The following is a 16,323-nucleotide window of genomic DNA, read 5'->3' as shown; positions in this document are numbered from 1 at the left end:
TGGCTTGAACATCATTAAAAATTATTTACGAGAGAGAGAAGAGAAAACTGGGGTGTGGTGGGAGAGCTTGGAGCACAAGGGGAGCCTCTGGGGGTCTTATAATGCTCTATTTCTTGACCTGGGTGGTAGTTACACTCTGTGTTCACTCTGTTATAATTCAGCAAGTTGGACACTTGTGACAGGTGCACTTTTCTGTATGCACATTATACTTCAGTTATTTTAATTTTTTAAATACACATTTTTTTCCTTGGATTTTCTAGCAAGTTTTGACTATTTCAGGCTTGATGCCCAGGGCCCCATCATATTCAGCAGAACAGATGGAGTTCTTGTCTCTGTCTCTCTCTGTCTCTGTTTCTTTCTCTCTCTCTGTCTCTCTGTCTCTCTGTTTCTGTCTCTCTGTCTCTGTCTCTATGTCTCTCTCAGCTTGTGTCTCTCTGTGTCTTTGTTTTTGTCTCTCTCTCTCCCTGTCTCTGTCTCTCTCTGTTTCTGTCTCTGTTTCTGTCTCTGTCTCTCTGTCTCTCTCTGCCTGTGTCTCTCTATGTCTTTGTTTCTGTCTCTCTGTTTCTCTCCCTGTCTCTGTCTCTCTGTCTCTGTCTCTGTCCCTCCGTGGCGCCATCCTCTCTCACCAGGCATCTGTGGTGGAGAACAGGGCTGTCTGTGCCTCGAAGCGTGGCTGGCAGGGAGGACCCATCCAGTCCTCTGCTGTCAGCCCAAGGGTGCAGCCCCGTGAATGCATTTCCTTGAGCGGGCAGGCTCCGTCTGCTTCCGGTTCCTGCTGTTATGAGGAGGCGTTTCCACGGGGCTCTCCCCGCCTTAGGGTTCTGAAGCGTGTTTCCATGCGTGTTCCCGGCTGGTCCTCACGGCGGGCTCCCGGGGAGGAAGGCGGGGCTGGGGAGGAGGGGCTCCGGGAGCCCCGGCTAGGGAGCGGGAGAGCTGGCGCCTACGTCCTGCCTTTGCTCCGCGTCTGGCCGCTCACTGCCGCTCTGCGCTGCTTGTTGATTTCGGCCGCCCTGGGCGTTTCGGTCGGGGTGAAGCTGCCCCGGGTGGAGGGTCGTCAGCCCGGCCTCACCGCCCTGCCCGGCGCCGGGCGCCCTGTCCCGCAGGTGTACCAGCTGGGCGGCATCTGCAAGCTGGTGGACCTCCTCCGCAGCCCCAACCAGAACGTGCAGCAGGCCGCGGCCGGGGCCCTGCGCAACCTGGTGTTCCGTAGCACCACGAACAAGCTGGAGACTCACAGGCAGAGCGGTATCCGCGAGGCCGTCAGCCTCCTGAGGAGGACCGGCTGCACGGAGATCCAGAAGCAGCTGACCGGTGGGGAGCCCGGCCACAGAGAGTGGGGCGGCTGGGAGGCGCTGGGGCGGCCACAGCCCAGGACAGGGTGGGGTGTGGGCGGCCTCAGGCTGACACCCCAGGAGTCCCATGGGACCGGTGCTGGCCAGGTTGGTCGTGTCCAGCTGGTGACCCTGGGTATTGTGTCCCTCCATCCATCTGTCCGCGTCCATCCATCCGTCCATCCACCATCTACGTGTGAGGGGTAGAGGGCGGGGGTGGAGGGTTGGTGTCCAGGCAGGACCCGTACTCGGCAGACCCTGGGATTTGCAGGGGAAGGGAGAGAGCTGGTCAAGAGGTCTTGAGCGCCTGTATCCAAGGCTCGTGCGGGCCAGCGCTCAGGGTGGGGACACAGGGCACAGAAGTCACCGAGGAGACCTTGAGTGGGACGGGGAAGATGGGACCACATACAGAGCAACAGGAAGAGTTTCTGGGCTGACTTTTGGGTGGAAAACAGAGACCGTGAGAAGATTCTGAGTGCTAGCATTTGTATCAGAAAACACTGATGAGTCAGATGTGGGGTTTTTTTTGTTTTGTTTTGTTTTTTGCGGTACGCGGGCCTCTCACTGCCGCGGCCCCTCCCGTTGCGGAGCACGGGCTCCGGACGCGCAGGCCCAGCGGCCACGGCTCACGGGCCCAGCCGCTCCGCGGCACGTGGGATCTTCCCGGACCGGGGCACGAACCCGCGTCCCCCGCATCGGCAGGCGGACTCTCAACCACTGCGCCACCAGGGAAGCCCCGAGTCAGATGTGTTTTGATCAGCTTCCCTATGTGTAACTTTGACCTGCACAGAGAATTCTAGACGCCCTGCCCTCAAGAGCCTGCCGTCTAGTTGAGACGAGGGCAGGCGGGCTCGCGGGATGCTCCGATGGCAGAGGCCCTTCCGGGAGGTGGGGTCCAGCCAGGGGTGGCACTGGGTCCCCGGTCTTCCTGACCCTGGCGGTCCCCACCCCCAGGGCTGCTCTGGAACCTGTCCTCCACCGAGGAGCTGAAGGAGGAGCTGATCTCGGAGGCCCTGCCCGTCCTGGCTGACCGGGTCATCATCCCGTTCTCCGGCTGGTGCGACGGCAACAGCAACCTGCCCCAGGAGGCCGTGGACGCTGAGGTCTTCTTCAACGCCACCGGCTGCCTGAGGTGAGGGCGGGGAGCGCAGCCCGGCTCCGCCCAGGCTCAGCGGGGCAGGCGGCTGACACCAGCCTGGCCTCCTGGGCCGACTCCCAGACGTGGCTGCGTGCCGGCTTTCCCGGGCCTGGTGGAGGCTCAGGACCCCACCACCTCTGCTGAGGGGCTCTTCCTTAGGAGTCTGGGTGGAAATGCTTGGATCTGAATAGCTCAGCTGGCTCAGCTGTTTCCCCTTCTTCCACCCCACGAAACATGCCTTTCTTGTGCTGTCTTGAAGAGCATTTTTGGACACAGGTCTGCTGATGGGCTCCCGGCTGGGGTGCGGACAGCGTCTGCCGTGCTCCTCGGCATGAAGCTGGCACCGCTCTAGAGCCCAGAGCTCCCTGGGTTCTGCCCCAGGGCGCGGCAAAGGCCCTGCAGGCTGTTGGCGGAGGGACCTAGGCGTGCTGCTTCCAGGGGCGTGGGCGGGATGGCGGTGGAGCTGAGGAGCAGACCCCCCCCGAAGGGTCACACCTCCCTCTGAGGGGGTTGTCTTAGCCGGCTCCTGGGAGCCCCAGAGCGGCGGTGCAGCTGGCTCGGGCTCCTCCCTCCCCGCCGCTGGCGGCAGCCTCTGGGGAGCAGAGAGGCTAGGCGGAGGCGGAGCCAGGGTGCTCGAGGACTCTGTGGGGTGACGGCAGCCACAGCCCCCCTGCCCCAGGCAGAGGGGCCCGGACTGCGCGGGTGGGCGTGAGCCCACTGCCGCGGGCAGAGCACAGCTTCCGCGGGGAGGGACGTCCAGTCCCCTGCCCAGCAAGTGCCACGAAGGCCGGTGCCAGCGGCACCGGCGCCCCGGACACATAAAAGTCACGGGCCCGGGGACCAGGTGGGAGAGAAGGGCGAAGAGAGCCGAGTTCCAGTGAGACCCCTTCCCAGCCTCAGCCAGGACTGAGCAGAATTGGCTGAACAATTTCTCTTTCCTTCCTTGGTCCTCGCTTCTGTTTCCCCGCTTGCTCCTCTCCTCTTCTCCCCCCTGCCCTCCCCCCTGCACCTCCTCCTCTCCCACCTGCCCCCACCCCCACCCCTCCCCACCCGCCCCACGTCCTCCGCCAGGAACCTGAGCTCCTCGGACAAGGGGCGCCAGATCATGCGCAACTACGCGGGTCTCATTGACTCCCTCATGGCCTATATCCAGAGCTGCGTGAAGGCCAGCCGCTGCGACGACAAGGTGAGCGTCGCCCCCAGGCGGCACCCCTGAACCTAGACTCCTCTCTGTCTCCGGTCAGTGAGGGCGGCCTGGGACTCCAGGTCCTGGTGCTTTTCTCTCCCGGATTCCCCGGGGCAGGTCCGCACTCCTGGGAGCCTTTAAGGCGTGGCCTGGGGGCCGGAAGGGACCCGGAGCCTGGCCAGCAGAGGGGACATCTGGATGCTGAGCACCCCGGCCCCTCCTCGGCGGGTGGCGCCCAAGCAGTAGTTACAGGGGCAGGTCCTCCCCCGCGCTTAGAGGCTTCGTGACTGTGACGCTTCCCTCGTCTCTCTGTTCCTCAGTCCACATCGTATCTACCTCGGGGGTTGTTTTAGGGACTCAGTTAATAAGCACGACACGAAGAGAACTCCTGGCCCAGGGCGAGCTGTCTGTGAGCGTCCGCTGCCGCCCCCAAGGGCCCTGGTAGAGCCGCCCTCCCACCCCCTAGGACTCCGGACACCTGCCCAGACAGACAGAACGGGGCAGTGAGGGCAGGAGGGTAAACTGGAGGCCGAGGTCCTTCTGTACAGCAGGATGGAGACTGGCGAGCGGTGCCCAGGGGACGGGCCGGGCGTCACGGCCCCGGGCCCCGCACACGGTTTCCCCGGGGAGGGATCTTGTCCCCCGCTCCCTCCCCTGGAAGTGGCAGCCGGCCTCAGGAGGCAGCCTGTCACTTGACCCTGCTCAGACTGGCCCCGGCAGCACCGCCGTGATCTTCTGCTCTGGATGGAGCACCCCCTCCACCTGGGTGACCCCGGGCCCTGGAAGTCAGGGGCTCCCAAACCCCAGGAGGGCAGATCTGCGGCCGCACCCCCGAGCCGGGAGGGTTTACGGAAGGAAAGCGGCAGCGATCTGGGAGCAGCTGCCCCCGGGAACTTCTTGGACCGTGGCGGGGTCTGTGCCGGCCCCGGGCAGCCCCAGGGGCCCGCCCTCTCGCTGGGGGGGCTGCGGCAGCAGGGACCGAGCCGGGCGTTCGGGGGCCGAGCAGAGGCTCAGCGCCGTCTCCGCTCGGCCCCCAGTCTGTGGAGAACTGCATGTGCATCCTGCACAACCTCTCCTACCGCCTGGACACCGAGGTGCCCACCCGCTACCGCCAGCTGGAGTACGGCGGCCGCGACGCCTACACCGAGAAGTCCTCCACCGGCTGCTTCAGCGGCAGGGGCCACAGGATGTCGGTGAGCGCGTGCGTCTGCCCGTCTGCCCCCGTCCAGTCCCCCGGACCCCACTGCCTCGTGCGCCCCACGTCTCTGCCCCGCTGGAGCCTGAGACCAGTCCCCGGGGACGGACCCTCGCCCGACCTTGGCATCTTGCGACACTGGGGGCTTGTGCTCGGGACGCAGGAGCTGCTCAGACCCCCAGAGGCCAAAAGCTCCAGCCCCCTGTTTGCAGGCCTCGCCCCTCCTGCTGTGTGACTAGTAAAGTCTCCCCCTCTTCATCTCACCCCTGAAGACTGGGGGGCAGCCCGGTTCCCACCGCCTCCTGAGCCCCCCAGGTCTCCCCGGAGGCAGAGGGATGTGCTGCGGAGGGAGGGAGGCTGCCGTCACTGGGCCGGCGGTGGGAGCCGGGCCCTGGGCCACCCGTGTTGGCCCGGGGAGGGTCGGGTTCAGGCTGTGACGCGGGGAGGGGCGGAGGTGTCAGGGTGTGTGGGACCCACCGCAGCCTCGTAGCTGGCTGGGGGCACCGAGGACGCTCCGCAGCCCGTGGAGACGGCAGAGGGCGCCGTTGCCCCTCGCCCGCCGGAGAGCAGCTGCCGTGCACAGAGGAGGGGCAGCGGGCGCTTCCTCCTCTGGAGCCATGACCCGGGGGCCGGGGGAGCCGAGTGCGTGGGTGCGGCCCCCCGCGACTTGCTTCTTGTCCGCAGAACAACAACTCCGACTGCCCGCTTCCGGAGGAGGAGCCCCACCCCAAGGGCAGCGGCTGGCTGTGCCACTCGAACGCCATCCGCACCTACCTGAGCCTCATGGGCAAGAGCAAGAAGGACGCCACCCTGGAGGCCTGCGCCGGTGCCCTGCAAAACCTGACCGCCAGCAAGGGGCTGGTGAGAGCCCCCGCCCCGCCCGGGCTCAGCTCCCCGCGGGCCCGGGAGCCGGGGCCTGCCTGAGTCAAGGGTCCGGCGTGCGACGGCTCTGGGCCAGGCCCTGGGGACGCGCGGCCGGGGGGCGGGGGCCGGAACCCGGGCCTCCTGGATCCTGTCTGTGCCGAGTCTGCCTCCCGGTGTCCCGCCCTGGGCTGGCCTCGGGCTCTGCCTGGCATGGGGGACAGGGTGAAGGCTGTGTCTGCGGTAGGAGAGGGGTCTCCTCTTTGCTGAACTGACAGGGCTGGAAATAGAGGGTTTGGGGTGCGGGCAGGTCCAGAGGAAGATGTGGCAGGATTGGGAGAGATCTTGAGGCCACAGGCAGGCGGGGGACTTGGCGGACTGGGCGGAACCATGGGAGGCTCGTCTGCGGCTGCCCCGCCCTCCTCTTTGCTCGGGACAGAAGGGGGTCGGGTGGAAGGGGGACAAGGGCGGGCTGAGGGTAAAGGAGGACCCCCCCCCACCGTGAGGGGATAGGCCGGGGGTCTTCGGGAACCCCACGCCAGCCCGGACTGGGTTACGGCCAGGGTGGCTCTGCTGCCGGCGGCCCGGACGGGCTGACCCGGATCGCGCCCCCACGGGGCACAGGCCCGCTCTCATCCCTCCTTGACTCAAGCGTGTACTGACTCCACAGGAGGCAGGGAGGTTGGCAGAGGAGGTGGGCACTTCCTCAGGTGACAGGGGCCCTCGACCCGAGGCTTCACGTGAGCAGCTGGTGCCGGGCAGGGCGAGGCGGGCAGATCGGCAGCCGCCGGCACCGGCTCAGTCTGGAAGTTGGCTCTGGGGCCCCTCCCACCGTGAATGAGGGGCCGGAGACGTCCCCGCTTCCCTGGGCTCCAGGCTGCCCCGGGTGAGGCGCAGGCGCACGTCTGCCCGGGCCTTTGTTCTGCAGTCACCCGGGTGGGAGCAAATGCGTGTCTGTCTCCGCTTCCAACGCGGAGGAGAGAAAGTTCTGGGGTCTCTCGGTTCGGGGTGACTGGCCCTCTCCGGCCTGCCGGGCGGCCTGGGGAGCCCAGCCAAGGCCTCACCCGTCCGTCCCTTCTCTCAGATGTCCAGCGACATGAGCCAGCTGATCGGGCTGAAGGAGAAGGGCCTGCCCCACATCGCCAACCTCCTGCAGTCGGGCAACTCCGACGTGGTGCGGTCCGGAGCTTCCCTGCTGAGCAACATGTCCCGCCACCCCCCGCTGCACAGGGTGATGGGTGAGTGCCGCGAGGCTCGGGCCAGCCCCCACCCCCTCGAGAGGGACCCCCCCGCTTTCCAGAGCCTACCGAAAGGTTACCCTCTGACCGCTCCCTGGGGTCGGGGGGAGCTGGCCCAAGAGAGGCTCGGGCATGGGAAGGGGCAGGTCACCTGAGGATGGGGCGCAGGTGTGCGAGGTCCCATACGGTCCCAAGGCCCGAGTTGGAGCCGCTAGGCCCGGGGCCCCATGGGAGCCCTCGGTCACCTGACCCCGTGCCCTCCCCTCCTTTCTCTCCCAGGGAACCAGGTGTTCCCAGAGGTGACCAGACTCCTCACCAGCCATACCGGCCACACCAGCAACTCGGAGGACATCCTGTCCTCGACCTGCTACACCGTGAGGAACCTGATGGCATCGCTGCCGGGCATGGCCAAGCAGCACTTCTCCAGCGGCATGATCAACAATGTCATCAACCTGTGTCGCAGCAGGTGGGCAGGACGGGGGCCCCCTCCGTGCCCTCCCCGGCCCCGCGGAGCAGTACTGCCGCCTGGGCAGGCCGTGCGGGGCAGAGGGGAAGCGGCGGGGAGGCCGACCAGGAGGGAAGTCCGGAAGCTGAGCTCTAGCGTCCAGGCCTCGGGCAGCACACTTCCCGGCCGGGGGACCGAGGGACACTGAGTCCTCGCGGGCCAGCAGGAGGCACGGAGCGGCAGACCCAGCCGCGCAGGAGCTGCGTCTGCTCCACGGGCCCCTCTCCTCCGAGGACGAGGCCAGGGGGTGGGACCGGGGCCCCAAGGAGAGTCCCGGGCACCTCTAGGTGGGCAGGGGCCTGGGGTTGTGCCCGCTGTGTAGAGTGACCCCCAGTGGGGCTGCGCTCTCAGGCACCCAGGGGCCGCCCCACGAGGAGGTGAGGGGGGGACGGAAGGGGGTGTTCGTTCATCCTCAAGTTGCTGGAGTCTCACCCCTGACGAACTTCCACCCGTGCAGCGCCTCCCCCAAGGCTGCAGAGGCCGCCCGACTCCTCCTGGCCGACATGTGGTGCAGCAGGGAGCTGCAGGGGGTCCTCAGACAGGTAAGGGCCCACACCTTTCACCCCTGCCGGCGAGGCTTTCCGGCTCCTTCCCGGCACCGACTCAGGTCCGCGCGGCTCAGGAAGGGAGAGGCCGGCCCCTCGGTGACTGGGATCCAGGCGCTGACACATCTCAGCCCAGGGCCTGAGGAGGTGCTGACGGGGTGGAGGACACGGGAAATCTAGGAGGTGCTGCAGAGGCCTGGGAGTGGGGGGTCTTCTGGGGACGAACTGAGAAGCAGGCGGACCGAAGGCACATCACGCTCTTGGGGGCACGTGTGCGCTCGGCTGGGAAGGCGCGTTTGGGCTGCATGACGAGACCCCATCAAGTTTAGACTAAAGGGTTTGCTTTTGGCGCGGGGGAGCCATTGAGGGTTTGGAGGAGAGGGTTACATGCTGAAACCAGCCCTAGGAAGGCTCCTTCCATGCACTGCAGGGCGGAGAGGACACGCGACCAGGCTGCTGGATTTGCCCGGTGGCAACCTTGCCCCTCTGTCCCCAACGCCTCCCCCCTGCCCGGCCGCACGGTCGGGTCCAGTTCTGTAGGAGCCCTTCTTGCTGACTGACCTCCTTTCCCTTCTCGTGGGCAGCCGCTCTTTAGACCGAGGTGTCAGCAGCGGTGAGGGTGGACGTGAAGGGCAGGGGCAGAAGAAACAGGCGGGTCGGGCTTCCGGCTGGAGACCCTGTTAAAAACGGATCAGCCAGGGAAGCGGGGGAGGGTCAGGGGCTTCTGAGGGAGGAGGGAGGGGAGCCCTGATGGAGAGGTGGAGTCTGGGGTCCGCGTGCGGGGCCTGGGGAGAGAGGCCAGGCTGCGTGCAGACGGCTGCGTGTCCACGTGGGAGAAGCCACGGGCACGGCAGCACGTCTGCAGAAAAGTCTTGGGGGACAAAGGCGGAAGCAGGGGCAAGACCCTCCCTGGGGGCCGAGGGGAGAGGGGGGCAGGAAGGGAGGAGGAATCGCTGGCGGGGGGGCAGGCAGCGGGTCCCGGGGCTCCTGATGGACAAGGAGATGGGAACAGGAAGGGCCTGGGTCTGCAGATCCAGAAGTCTCTGGTGACTCTAGGGCGCAGCTGTCAAAGCGGGGAGGGGGAGCCCCATGGGGCCCACTGCAGGGGGGAGGGCGGGGGGCTGGGAGGGGACCTGATCACCTCAGTTTGGCCTGAGGGAAGGGAGACAAAAGAATGGGTAAGAAGCCGCCTGTTTAATGACATTGCTGCAGGGAAAGTGAAGGAGGGGGAGGAAGGCGGGGGGCGGGGGGTGGTGACAGGGTCTTGGAGGGTCAGGAGCTGCCTGACCAGGCAGGGGAGGGGAGGGGAGGACAGCCCCCTGGGCAGGAGGAGGACGGCTCTTCCCCCAGCGCAGTGGGGAGACGGACGGGGCCGTGGAGCCACCGTGGTCAAAGGTGGCCGGGGCCGTGTGAAGCCACTGCCGGCGGTGGCCCTGGTCCTGCTCTTTTGGGCAGGTGGGCTTGGCCACGTGACAGCTGCCAGGAAGGCCTAGTGGAGGGGAGGCGGGTGAGAGGACCAGGGGGCGCTTCCTCCAGCTGCTCCGAGGTGGCCCGAGGGTTGGGCTCACCCGGATACGGAGGCGGCACCCTCCCGGGACGCACAGAGAGTCCCCTGGCTAGGCTCTCCTGGGCCGTGCAGTTGGAGCCAGCTTTGACCGCAGCCCCGAAGGGACTGGGCTGGTGCTTCGGTGCTCGTCCACCTTCACGGGGCTGTTGCGTCCCCAGTGAGGCCGCCATGGCCTTGGTCCCCCCTGCAGACCAGGGAGACGGGGCCGCGGAGTTGGCCTGGACTCGGCCAGTTGGAGGACAGCGGGGCTGGGACCCAGGACTCGTCTCTCCTGGGACCTTCCACCGCGTCCCGCCAAGCTTGGCAGGAGAGAGCCTGCAAACCCGCGGGGGACGGGGGGTGGGGGGGTGGGGGGGTGGGGGGTGATCACGTGGCCCGTGCCCAGACCAGGTGGGACCGGGGCTTTGCACCGCCTGCCTCGGGCCCCTGTGTCCCCACCGGTCAGTGAGCGCTGACAAGGCTCTCAGAGGCCAGGGCTGGAGCCGGGCGCCCCTCCTCAAGGGCCGCCCTCCGTCACTCCAGAGCATTTACTGAGCACCTCCTGTCTGCTATGAGACATACAGGAGTAAGAGTCAGTCTCTGCTCGGCCTGCACTCGGGGCTGGTAAGGCTGGAGGTGGCAGAAGACACAGGTAGACAGAGCCCGTGACCCTTGCGCCCCGCCGGCCATGACCTCCTGCCAAGAGCTCTTGTCGGGATTTATTTGTTTTAAAAGCGGGGCCAGTCGGAGGAAGAAACAAACAATTCCTCTAATCTGATCTCGGTGGCTGCTCTGTTTCTAGAGTGACAAGCACCAGCTAAACCCTCACGCCTTGATTCAGATTCCTGTGATGGCAGAAGTAGGGTGTCCCATTGCGCGGAAGGCCAGACCCAGCTCACTGACTCATGAGTGCCAGTGACCTCACGCTTGGTCACACGTTTAACCAGGCCAGTTTTAGCCCCGACCCACGTGCAGAGCGCGTCCAGAGAGCCTCGCGCGAGCTCAGGGATGCTTGGGGGTGGTCTCTGGCCGCGTGGACGCCCGCGCTGGTCCGTCTGGAGACGTCTCACGTCGCTGCTGTCTCTCCACAGCAAGGTTTCGATAGGAGCGTGCTGGGACCCCTAGCCGCGGCCAGGAGCCTCAGGAGCTCCACCTCCCGGGTCTAGGAAGAGGCCGCCCGAGCAAGGTCGGCTTGCAGGTAAGAGTCGGCCCCTCCAGGGCAGGGCGCGCCCCCAGGACCCCCGCCGCGGCCCCAGCCAGTCCCAGAGAAGGGAGCCAGACGGTGCTCCCCAGGGATCCAGAAGCATCCTGCCGTCCAGCTGACACACGGTGAGGCTGTCTGTGAGGACAGCCGTGTAGACTGCCTGCCCGGCGACCACCCCACGCGGGATGTTCGGGGTGTGCAGTGTCCTGGCAGCATTGACAGGCAGAGGCCTGGGCAGAACTGCCGGGTACAGCCGGCGCGTCACACACCGCACGACCCAGGGGGCGCCATCCGCGTGCGCTGCGGTGTGGATGGCGCCCCTGCAGTGACACCATGTGTCGTTTGGGGTTTGGGCTTCTACAGCTCACCACCTTCTCCTTTTTATAATCCACCCTCCGGTCTCTGCAACATACCTAGTGTGGACAGGCTTGTTTCCAGCTGATGATTCTAGGGACCAAAACCTCAGAGCCAGTATCTGTGACAAAGGCTCATAAGCCTTAGGCTTCATAAGACTCACCTGGGATGCTTGCTAAACGGCACGCTCCTGCTCCCAGCCCGGGACCCAGCCCCGGTCCCTGTCCCCAGCAGTTCTGACTCAGTGGCTCCGGAGCGGGGTCCAGGAGAATGCATTGTTAATCAGGCATCCAAAGTGATTCTGGTGCAGGTAAGCCCAGGACCACGCTTAGATGCCCAAACCAGACCTCGTCAACCCTCGAAGGTCAGCAGAGGCAGGCAGCCGTGGGGGGGAGCCGTCTGCAAAGAGCCCGGGATGAGCACAGGGTCTTCTGAGCTGAAGGGGACTTCCTAGTGCCCCAGCTATCGCCAGGACCCCAATCCCAGCACCCGGGGAGGGTCCTGGTTGGGGTAGGCGCTATAACTTCAGTCCAGAAGAGGGTTCCCTTAGACCTCGGACACCCACTCCTGGCAAATGGGCTCCAACAACGTGAGGACAGGAAGGGAGAGGAGACCAAGACCAGCAGATGCCTGATGCAGGCAGTCACGGCATTCGGTGCTCCGCTGGCCACCGGGGTGGGGGTGGGGGCGGGGGCGGGGGGTGGGGGGGCGGCTCGGACCCAACAGGAGCAACCTGTGAACGCATCGAGGGCGACCCTGACCCCAGGCTCAGGCCTGGGCACGTCTGTGTGGACGTGGTGAGAGGGGGACAGCCCTGGCGAGACCGGCGGCGCGGCTGTCCCCCTGTGGGCACTCACTAGAGGTCTTGTCCTTTTCCAGACATGATACGATCCAGCTGAGAAGACTCGGGCCTTGCTGGAGGGGTATTCTGTCCAGCTGCACAGTATTGGGCAATGTTTAACCACAGCTGAGAGCAAACCGGGACACTGTGGATGACAAAAATACTTTTAGATTCTTTTTTTTTTTTTTTTTTTCCTTGGGGGAACTGACAGGCAATGAGGATTGGGGAGGGTTGGGGGCCTTTTTTCAGTTAAGGGGGCTTATGTCTGATGTCAATACTTCTTTCGCCGAGAAACGGTACATATACACGTGTATAGTGTTTGTGTGTGTGTGTGTGTGTGTGTGTGTGTGTGTGTGTGTGGCCGCGCACGCGTGCGTGTGCGTGGGCTGAAAGCAGGACCTCGAACCGCAAAGAACTGTGTGAGCTGCCGGGCTGTGGCTCGCCGTGGTGGAGGGGCTCGCCCTCACAGGCGCGGACGACGTGTGCTTTGGGTTCAGCTTCCCCGGGCTGAAAGCAGGACCTCGAACCGCAAAGAACTGTGTGAGCTGCCGGGCTGTGGCTCGCCGTGGTGGAGGGGCTCGCCCTCACAGGCGCGGACGACGTGTGCTTTGGGTTCAGCTTCCCCGTCGTCCTGAGCTGTGTGTGCCGGGGCAGGGGCCACGCCAGCGCCGGGCCCACGGGGACCGTGGCAGGGGGTGGCGCGCGGTGGGGAATACCTGGGGCCAGGGGCTCAAACCCCGCTAAGAGGCAGCTCTGCAGGAGAGGGAGGTTGGCGGGTTTCGGCGTATCTCCTGGGAAGATCTAGTCGTGCGCTTGTGCGGCCCGGCCCGCAGTGCCACGGGGCCGTCTGCAAGACGGGCCGGGACAGGCACGCCGGCTTTGCTGCGTGAAGGCCGTCCCGAGGGTAGGTGCCAGAGAGGGGGGGCTGGCCATTCTCGCGGGCTGCGTACCCGTCAGAGCAGGCTCAGCCTGGGAAGCCCCTGCCTTCCGGGGGCTTGGAATCCACTTGTTGCAGGAGAAAGAAGGCAGATGGTGCTCAAAGCCCAGGAGCTGTCCAGGGAATGGCAGCTTGGTCCTTGTATTCCCAGCGGAGGGGCAGGCTGGGCTGGGCAGGGAGCCAGCCAGGAGGGTCCTGCCCTGTGCGCCTGCCAAGATCCAAGCGAGGGAGTGTTCTGGGTCCCGGGAGACTTGGAGGAAGAGAATTTGGATAGACCAGGAAGGGGAGCCGCCTCCGTCCCAGCCGGAGGCCGCTCGCTTCTTCCCCGACCCCAGCCCTCTGTCTCTACTTTGTGCAAACCGCAGGGGACGTGATAAGAGGCCCACCAGGGACACTGGCCACCCCAGACCCCAGACTCCTGTGCATTTGAGATGAGAAGTAGAGGAGGGGCCTCCGGAGAAGGGCTGTGTAAATGGTCCTGGGTCTGCACTGTAGGACAGGGCAGGACACGGCGTCCCCGCCCGGCGGCACTGGTGGTAATCCAGGGGAACTGGCTGCCTGGCCCCCGCCCCGCCCCGCCTGGAGTTCCCCCACGCCCCGTCCAGCCCCGCCGCCACCCCAGCAGTCAGAGCCTCTGCGCTGAGGACCCTCGTGATGAGAGATGTGGCAGCAGGACGGGACCAGGGAGGGGGTGGGGAACAGACCCGAGATGACGGCCACGCAGCCGGGCGTACTCTGCGGCTGGGTCTGTGCCGCGTCCTCCCGCCCCTCGTGGTGGCGGCTTGCCTCTCTCTCGGGGCCCGTGGGCAGCTGGTCCCAGTAGACACTCCCCTCTGCCAGCCCCCAGGGCCCAGAGGCACTGGTTTCTCAAAGAAACACGTACGGAGCCAGGCAGTGCTGTAAGCACTCTGGATACATCAGTGAACGCAGAGGCCGCACCCCCGTCTCACGTTCTCCTGGAGGAAAGAGGGGCCCTGGGGCCCCTGGCTTTAGGGGTCCCCAGTGTGAGAGGACCGTCCAGTCCAGTCAGGCCCTGTGGAGGTGCCCCTTCCCTCGGCTTTCCTTCCCCCGCAGGGTTAGGAGCTTCTGCCTTGGGGATGGGCAGCTTTTCAGACCCCCGTGGGCCAGGGGGACAGTTAGGCCAGGCCTGGTTTGGGTCACCTCTCTCATGACTTCTGAGGCCAGCCAGCTGGGCCCGTCACTTTGGAAGAGGCAGACCTTGGCGGGGCCTGTGGATAAATTTCCTACGGAAGGAGCACGGGGTCTGCTGAGGCCCAGCTCAGGATGTGAAGTACACGCCGGCCGCGTGCTGCCGGGCTCGCCACCCGGAACAGGACAGTCCGACGCCGAGTGGGGGAGGACCCTGTCCTCCCCGTCGCTGCCCCGGCCCAGGGCCTCCTGCGCTGAAGACAGACCTGGTCACGGGCGACCAGCAGCCAGTCCAGCGGGGCCGGCCTAGCAGCGAAGACTCAGCTGCTCCCGGGACGCAGAGGCAGAGCTGCTCCTCTCCACCCTGGAGCCTGGCTGAGGGGGGTGGGCAGCTGGGACAGAGAGGAAGGGGCTCTGGATGGGCAGGGAGGGAGGGTGGGGCGCTCTGCAGCCCGTTCCCCCCGCCCCCCGCTCCGTGTTTGCGGAGGAACCTAGTGCTGGCCGGGCCCGTGTCCCTGGGGGGTACGCTATGCGTTTGCTTTTTTTGGAAATATAGGAAATCAATAAATTGCTGGCATTTCTTTGAACATTTTTGAGCAGTGGATTATTGGGGGAGCTGCTGAGGACAGAGGGGCCGCTCACTTCCTCGAGGGATCCTCTTTCACTGACCCTGCGCCAAGCAAGGACTGGGGTCACCATGGGGGGGGCCCCACCCGGGGGGCCCCGCCCGCTCTGAGTCCCACATTCCGTCCTCGTTTCCAGGACACTGGCGTGGCTGCCCTAATCTGACAAATAAGTCACGTGGGGCTTAGGGAGAGGATAGACACGCCCAACGTCCCACAGCTGGTAAAGGGAACGCCACCCCCGGGGGAACATGTCCAGGCAGGCACCTGGGGGACGTGAGCTTCAGGGCTGTAAAAGGAGCTCGTGTTTACTGAAAGCATGTTCTCCCTGGGTCCTGCAGGACGGGCTGGGGCCCCCTGCCTCGAGGCTCATAAGGGACACGACAGGCACGTGGGACTTTCCAAGTCACAGGGCATAAGCTCCAAGTGGTGGTCAGACGTATGGCTGTGGGCTCCCGGATGGAGGAGGCTGGGAAGGCTTAGGGAAGGCTGGAGAGGACTCTTCTCAGCCTGGGAGGGCAGTGAGCTCTCTGTAGAGCCCATGGCCCTGGCCTCTGGGCCACCCCTCAGTTGGTGACGGTCAGGAAGGCCAGGGAGGAGGGCTCTACCTCAGCCTAGCGGGAGAAAGACGGCCGGTCTGTGGCCCAGATTGTTGATACACCAGGTCTGGGGCCTCCAAAGTGTGAGATCAAACCACAGATTCAAAACCAGTAAGCATTTGGACTTCCCTGGTGGCGCAGTGGTTAAGAATCCGCCAGCCGATGCAGGGGACACGGGTTCGAGCCCCGGTCCGGGAAGATCCCACATGCCGCGGAGCGACTAAGCCCGTGCGCCACAACTACTGAGCCCGCGCGCCTAGAGCCCGTGCTCTGCAACGAGAGCAGCCACCGCAGTGAGAAGCCCGCGCAGCGCAGCGAAGAGTAGCCCCGGCTCGCCGCAACTAGTCAAAGCCCGCGCGCAGCAACGAAGGCCCAATGCGGCCAAAAATAAGTAAATTAATTAATTAATTTTTTTTTAAATGGCTGCTTAATTAGAAAAAAAGAAAATCAATAAGCGTTTAATTGGTGAGCTGTCACTTAACCAAAGCGTACACACAGGAAAGGGCACGGCTTCAGTGCGGGCGGCTCTGTGAATCTCTGCCAACCGAGCGCAGAGCGCCAGCCCCCGTCCTGACTGACCTGTGCTTCTCATAAACGGAGTCGGCACGCCCTTCGGCCCTCCCCACAGCTCATGTCCGCGGGGCTCGTCCGCCGCCGGTCCGGGTCACGGTCACTGCTGTGAAGCGGCCCTTTCGCGACGACCCTACGGTGCAAAATACAATGTTCCGTGCCCACCGTCCTCACGTCCGGCGTTTACGAACGTGGAAACCACGTGTGGATGCGTTGTCTCCCTGCCCAGGAGTCCGCACAGGTGAGGTGATGACAGAGAAAGTAAAACTGACGGTAAAGAGCTCCGGTCTCTTTGGTCGGTGGTGCATTTAACGTGTACGGGTGCTGAAGGGGCGTGACCTAGCCGTCCCTGGTCAAGAGCCCTTCCGGCCCCTCGGAGGATTTGCAGATGGGAGTGGGAGGCCGCGGGGGCCCCAGGGCAGAGGGGGCGCAGAGCGGGGGCGCCAGGAGCCGCCGCAAGCCTGGAGTGTGAGAAGGGGGTCTCCTGAGCCTGAGCCTCCC

General features: G+C 65.1%; 1 protein-coding gene across 2 annotated transcripts in view; it reads left to right on the top strand.

Annotated features, from left to right (window-relative positions):
* Window positions 1–12,163, top strand: part of PKP1 (plakophilin 1) — a 48,232-nt gene extending 36,069 nt beyond the window's left edge. The window contains exons 5-14 of one of the 2 annotated variants that reach the window (XM_024130740.3): window positions 1,104–1,311; window positions 2,286–2,463; window positions 3,541–3,655; window positions 4,693–4,848; window positions 5,535–5,711; window positions 6,796–6,949; window positions 7,229–7,415; window positions 7,912–7,996; window positions 10,637–10,743; window positions 11,983–12,163. In XM_024130740.3, coding sequence (XP_023986508.1) covers window positions 1,104–1,311; window positions 2,286–2,463; window positions 3,541–3,655; window positions 4,693–4,848; window positions 5,535–5,711; window positions 6,796–6,949; window positions 7,229–7,415; window positions 7,912–7,996; window positions 10,637–10,711 — 1,335 coding nt within the window. In that variant the 3' untranslated portion in view covers window positions 10,712–10,743; window positions 11,983–12,163. The remainder of the gene's footprint in view (window positions 1–1,103; window positions 1,312–2,285; window positions 2,464–3,540; window positions 3,656–4,692; window positions 4,849–5,534; window positions 5,712–6,795; window positions 6,950–7,228; window positions 7,416–7,911; window positions 7,997–10,636; window positions 10,744–11,982) is intronic. The other variant, XM_055083999.1, reaches the window with a different exon arrangement.
* The last annotated feature ends 4,160 nt before the right edge of the window (window positions 12,164–16,323 follow it).

Source organism: Physeter macrocephalus, chromosome 4 (assembly GCF_002837175.3).
Source record: "Physeter macrocephalus isolate SW-GA chromosome 4, ASM283717v5, whole genome shotgun sequence".
NCBI classification, from domain to species: domain Eukaryota; kingdom Metazoa; phylum Chordata; class Mammalia; order Artiodactyla; family Physeteridae; genus Physeter; species Physeter macrocephalus.
The sequence above is the reverse complement of the archived record's forward strand: the minus strand, read 5'-3'. Positions and strand labels throughout refer to the sequence as shown.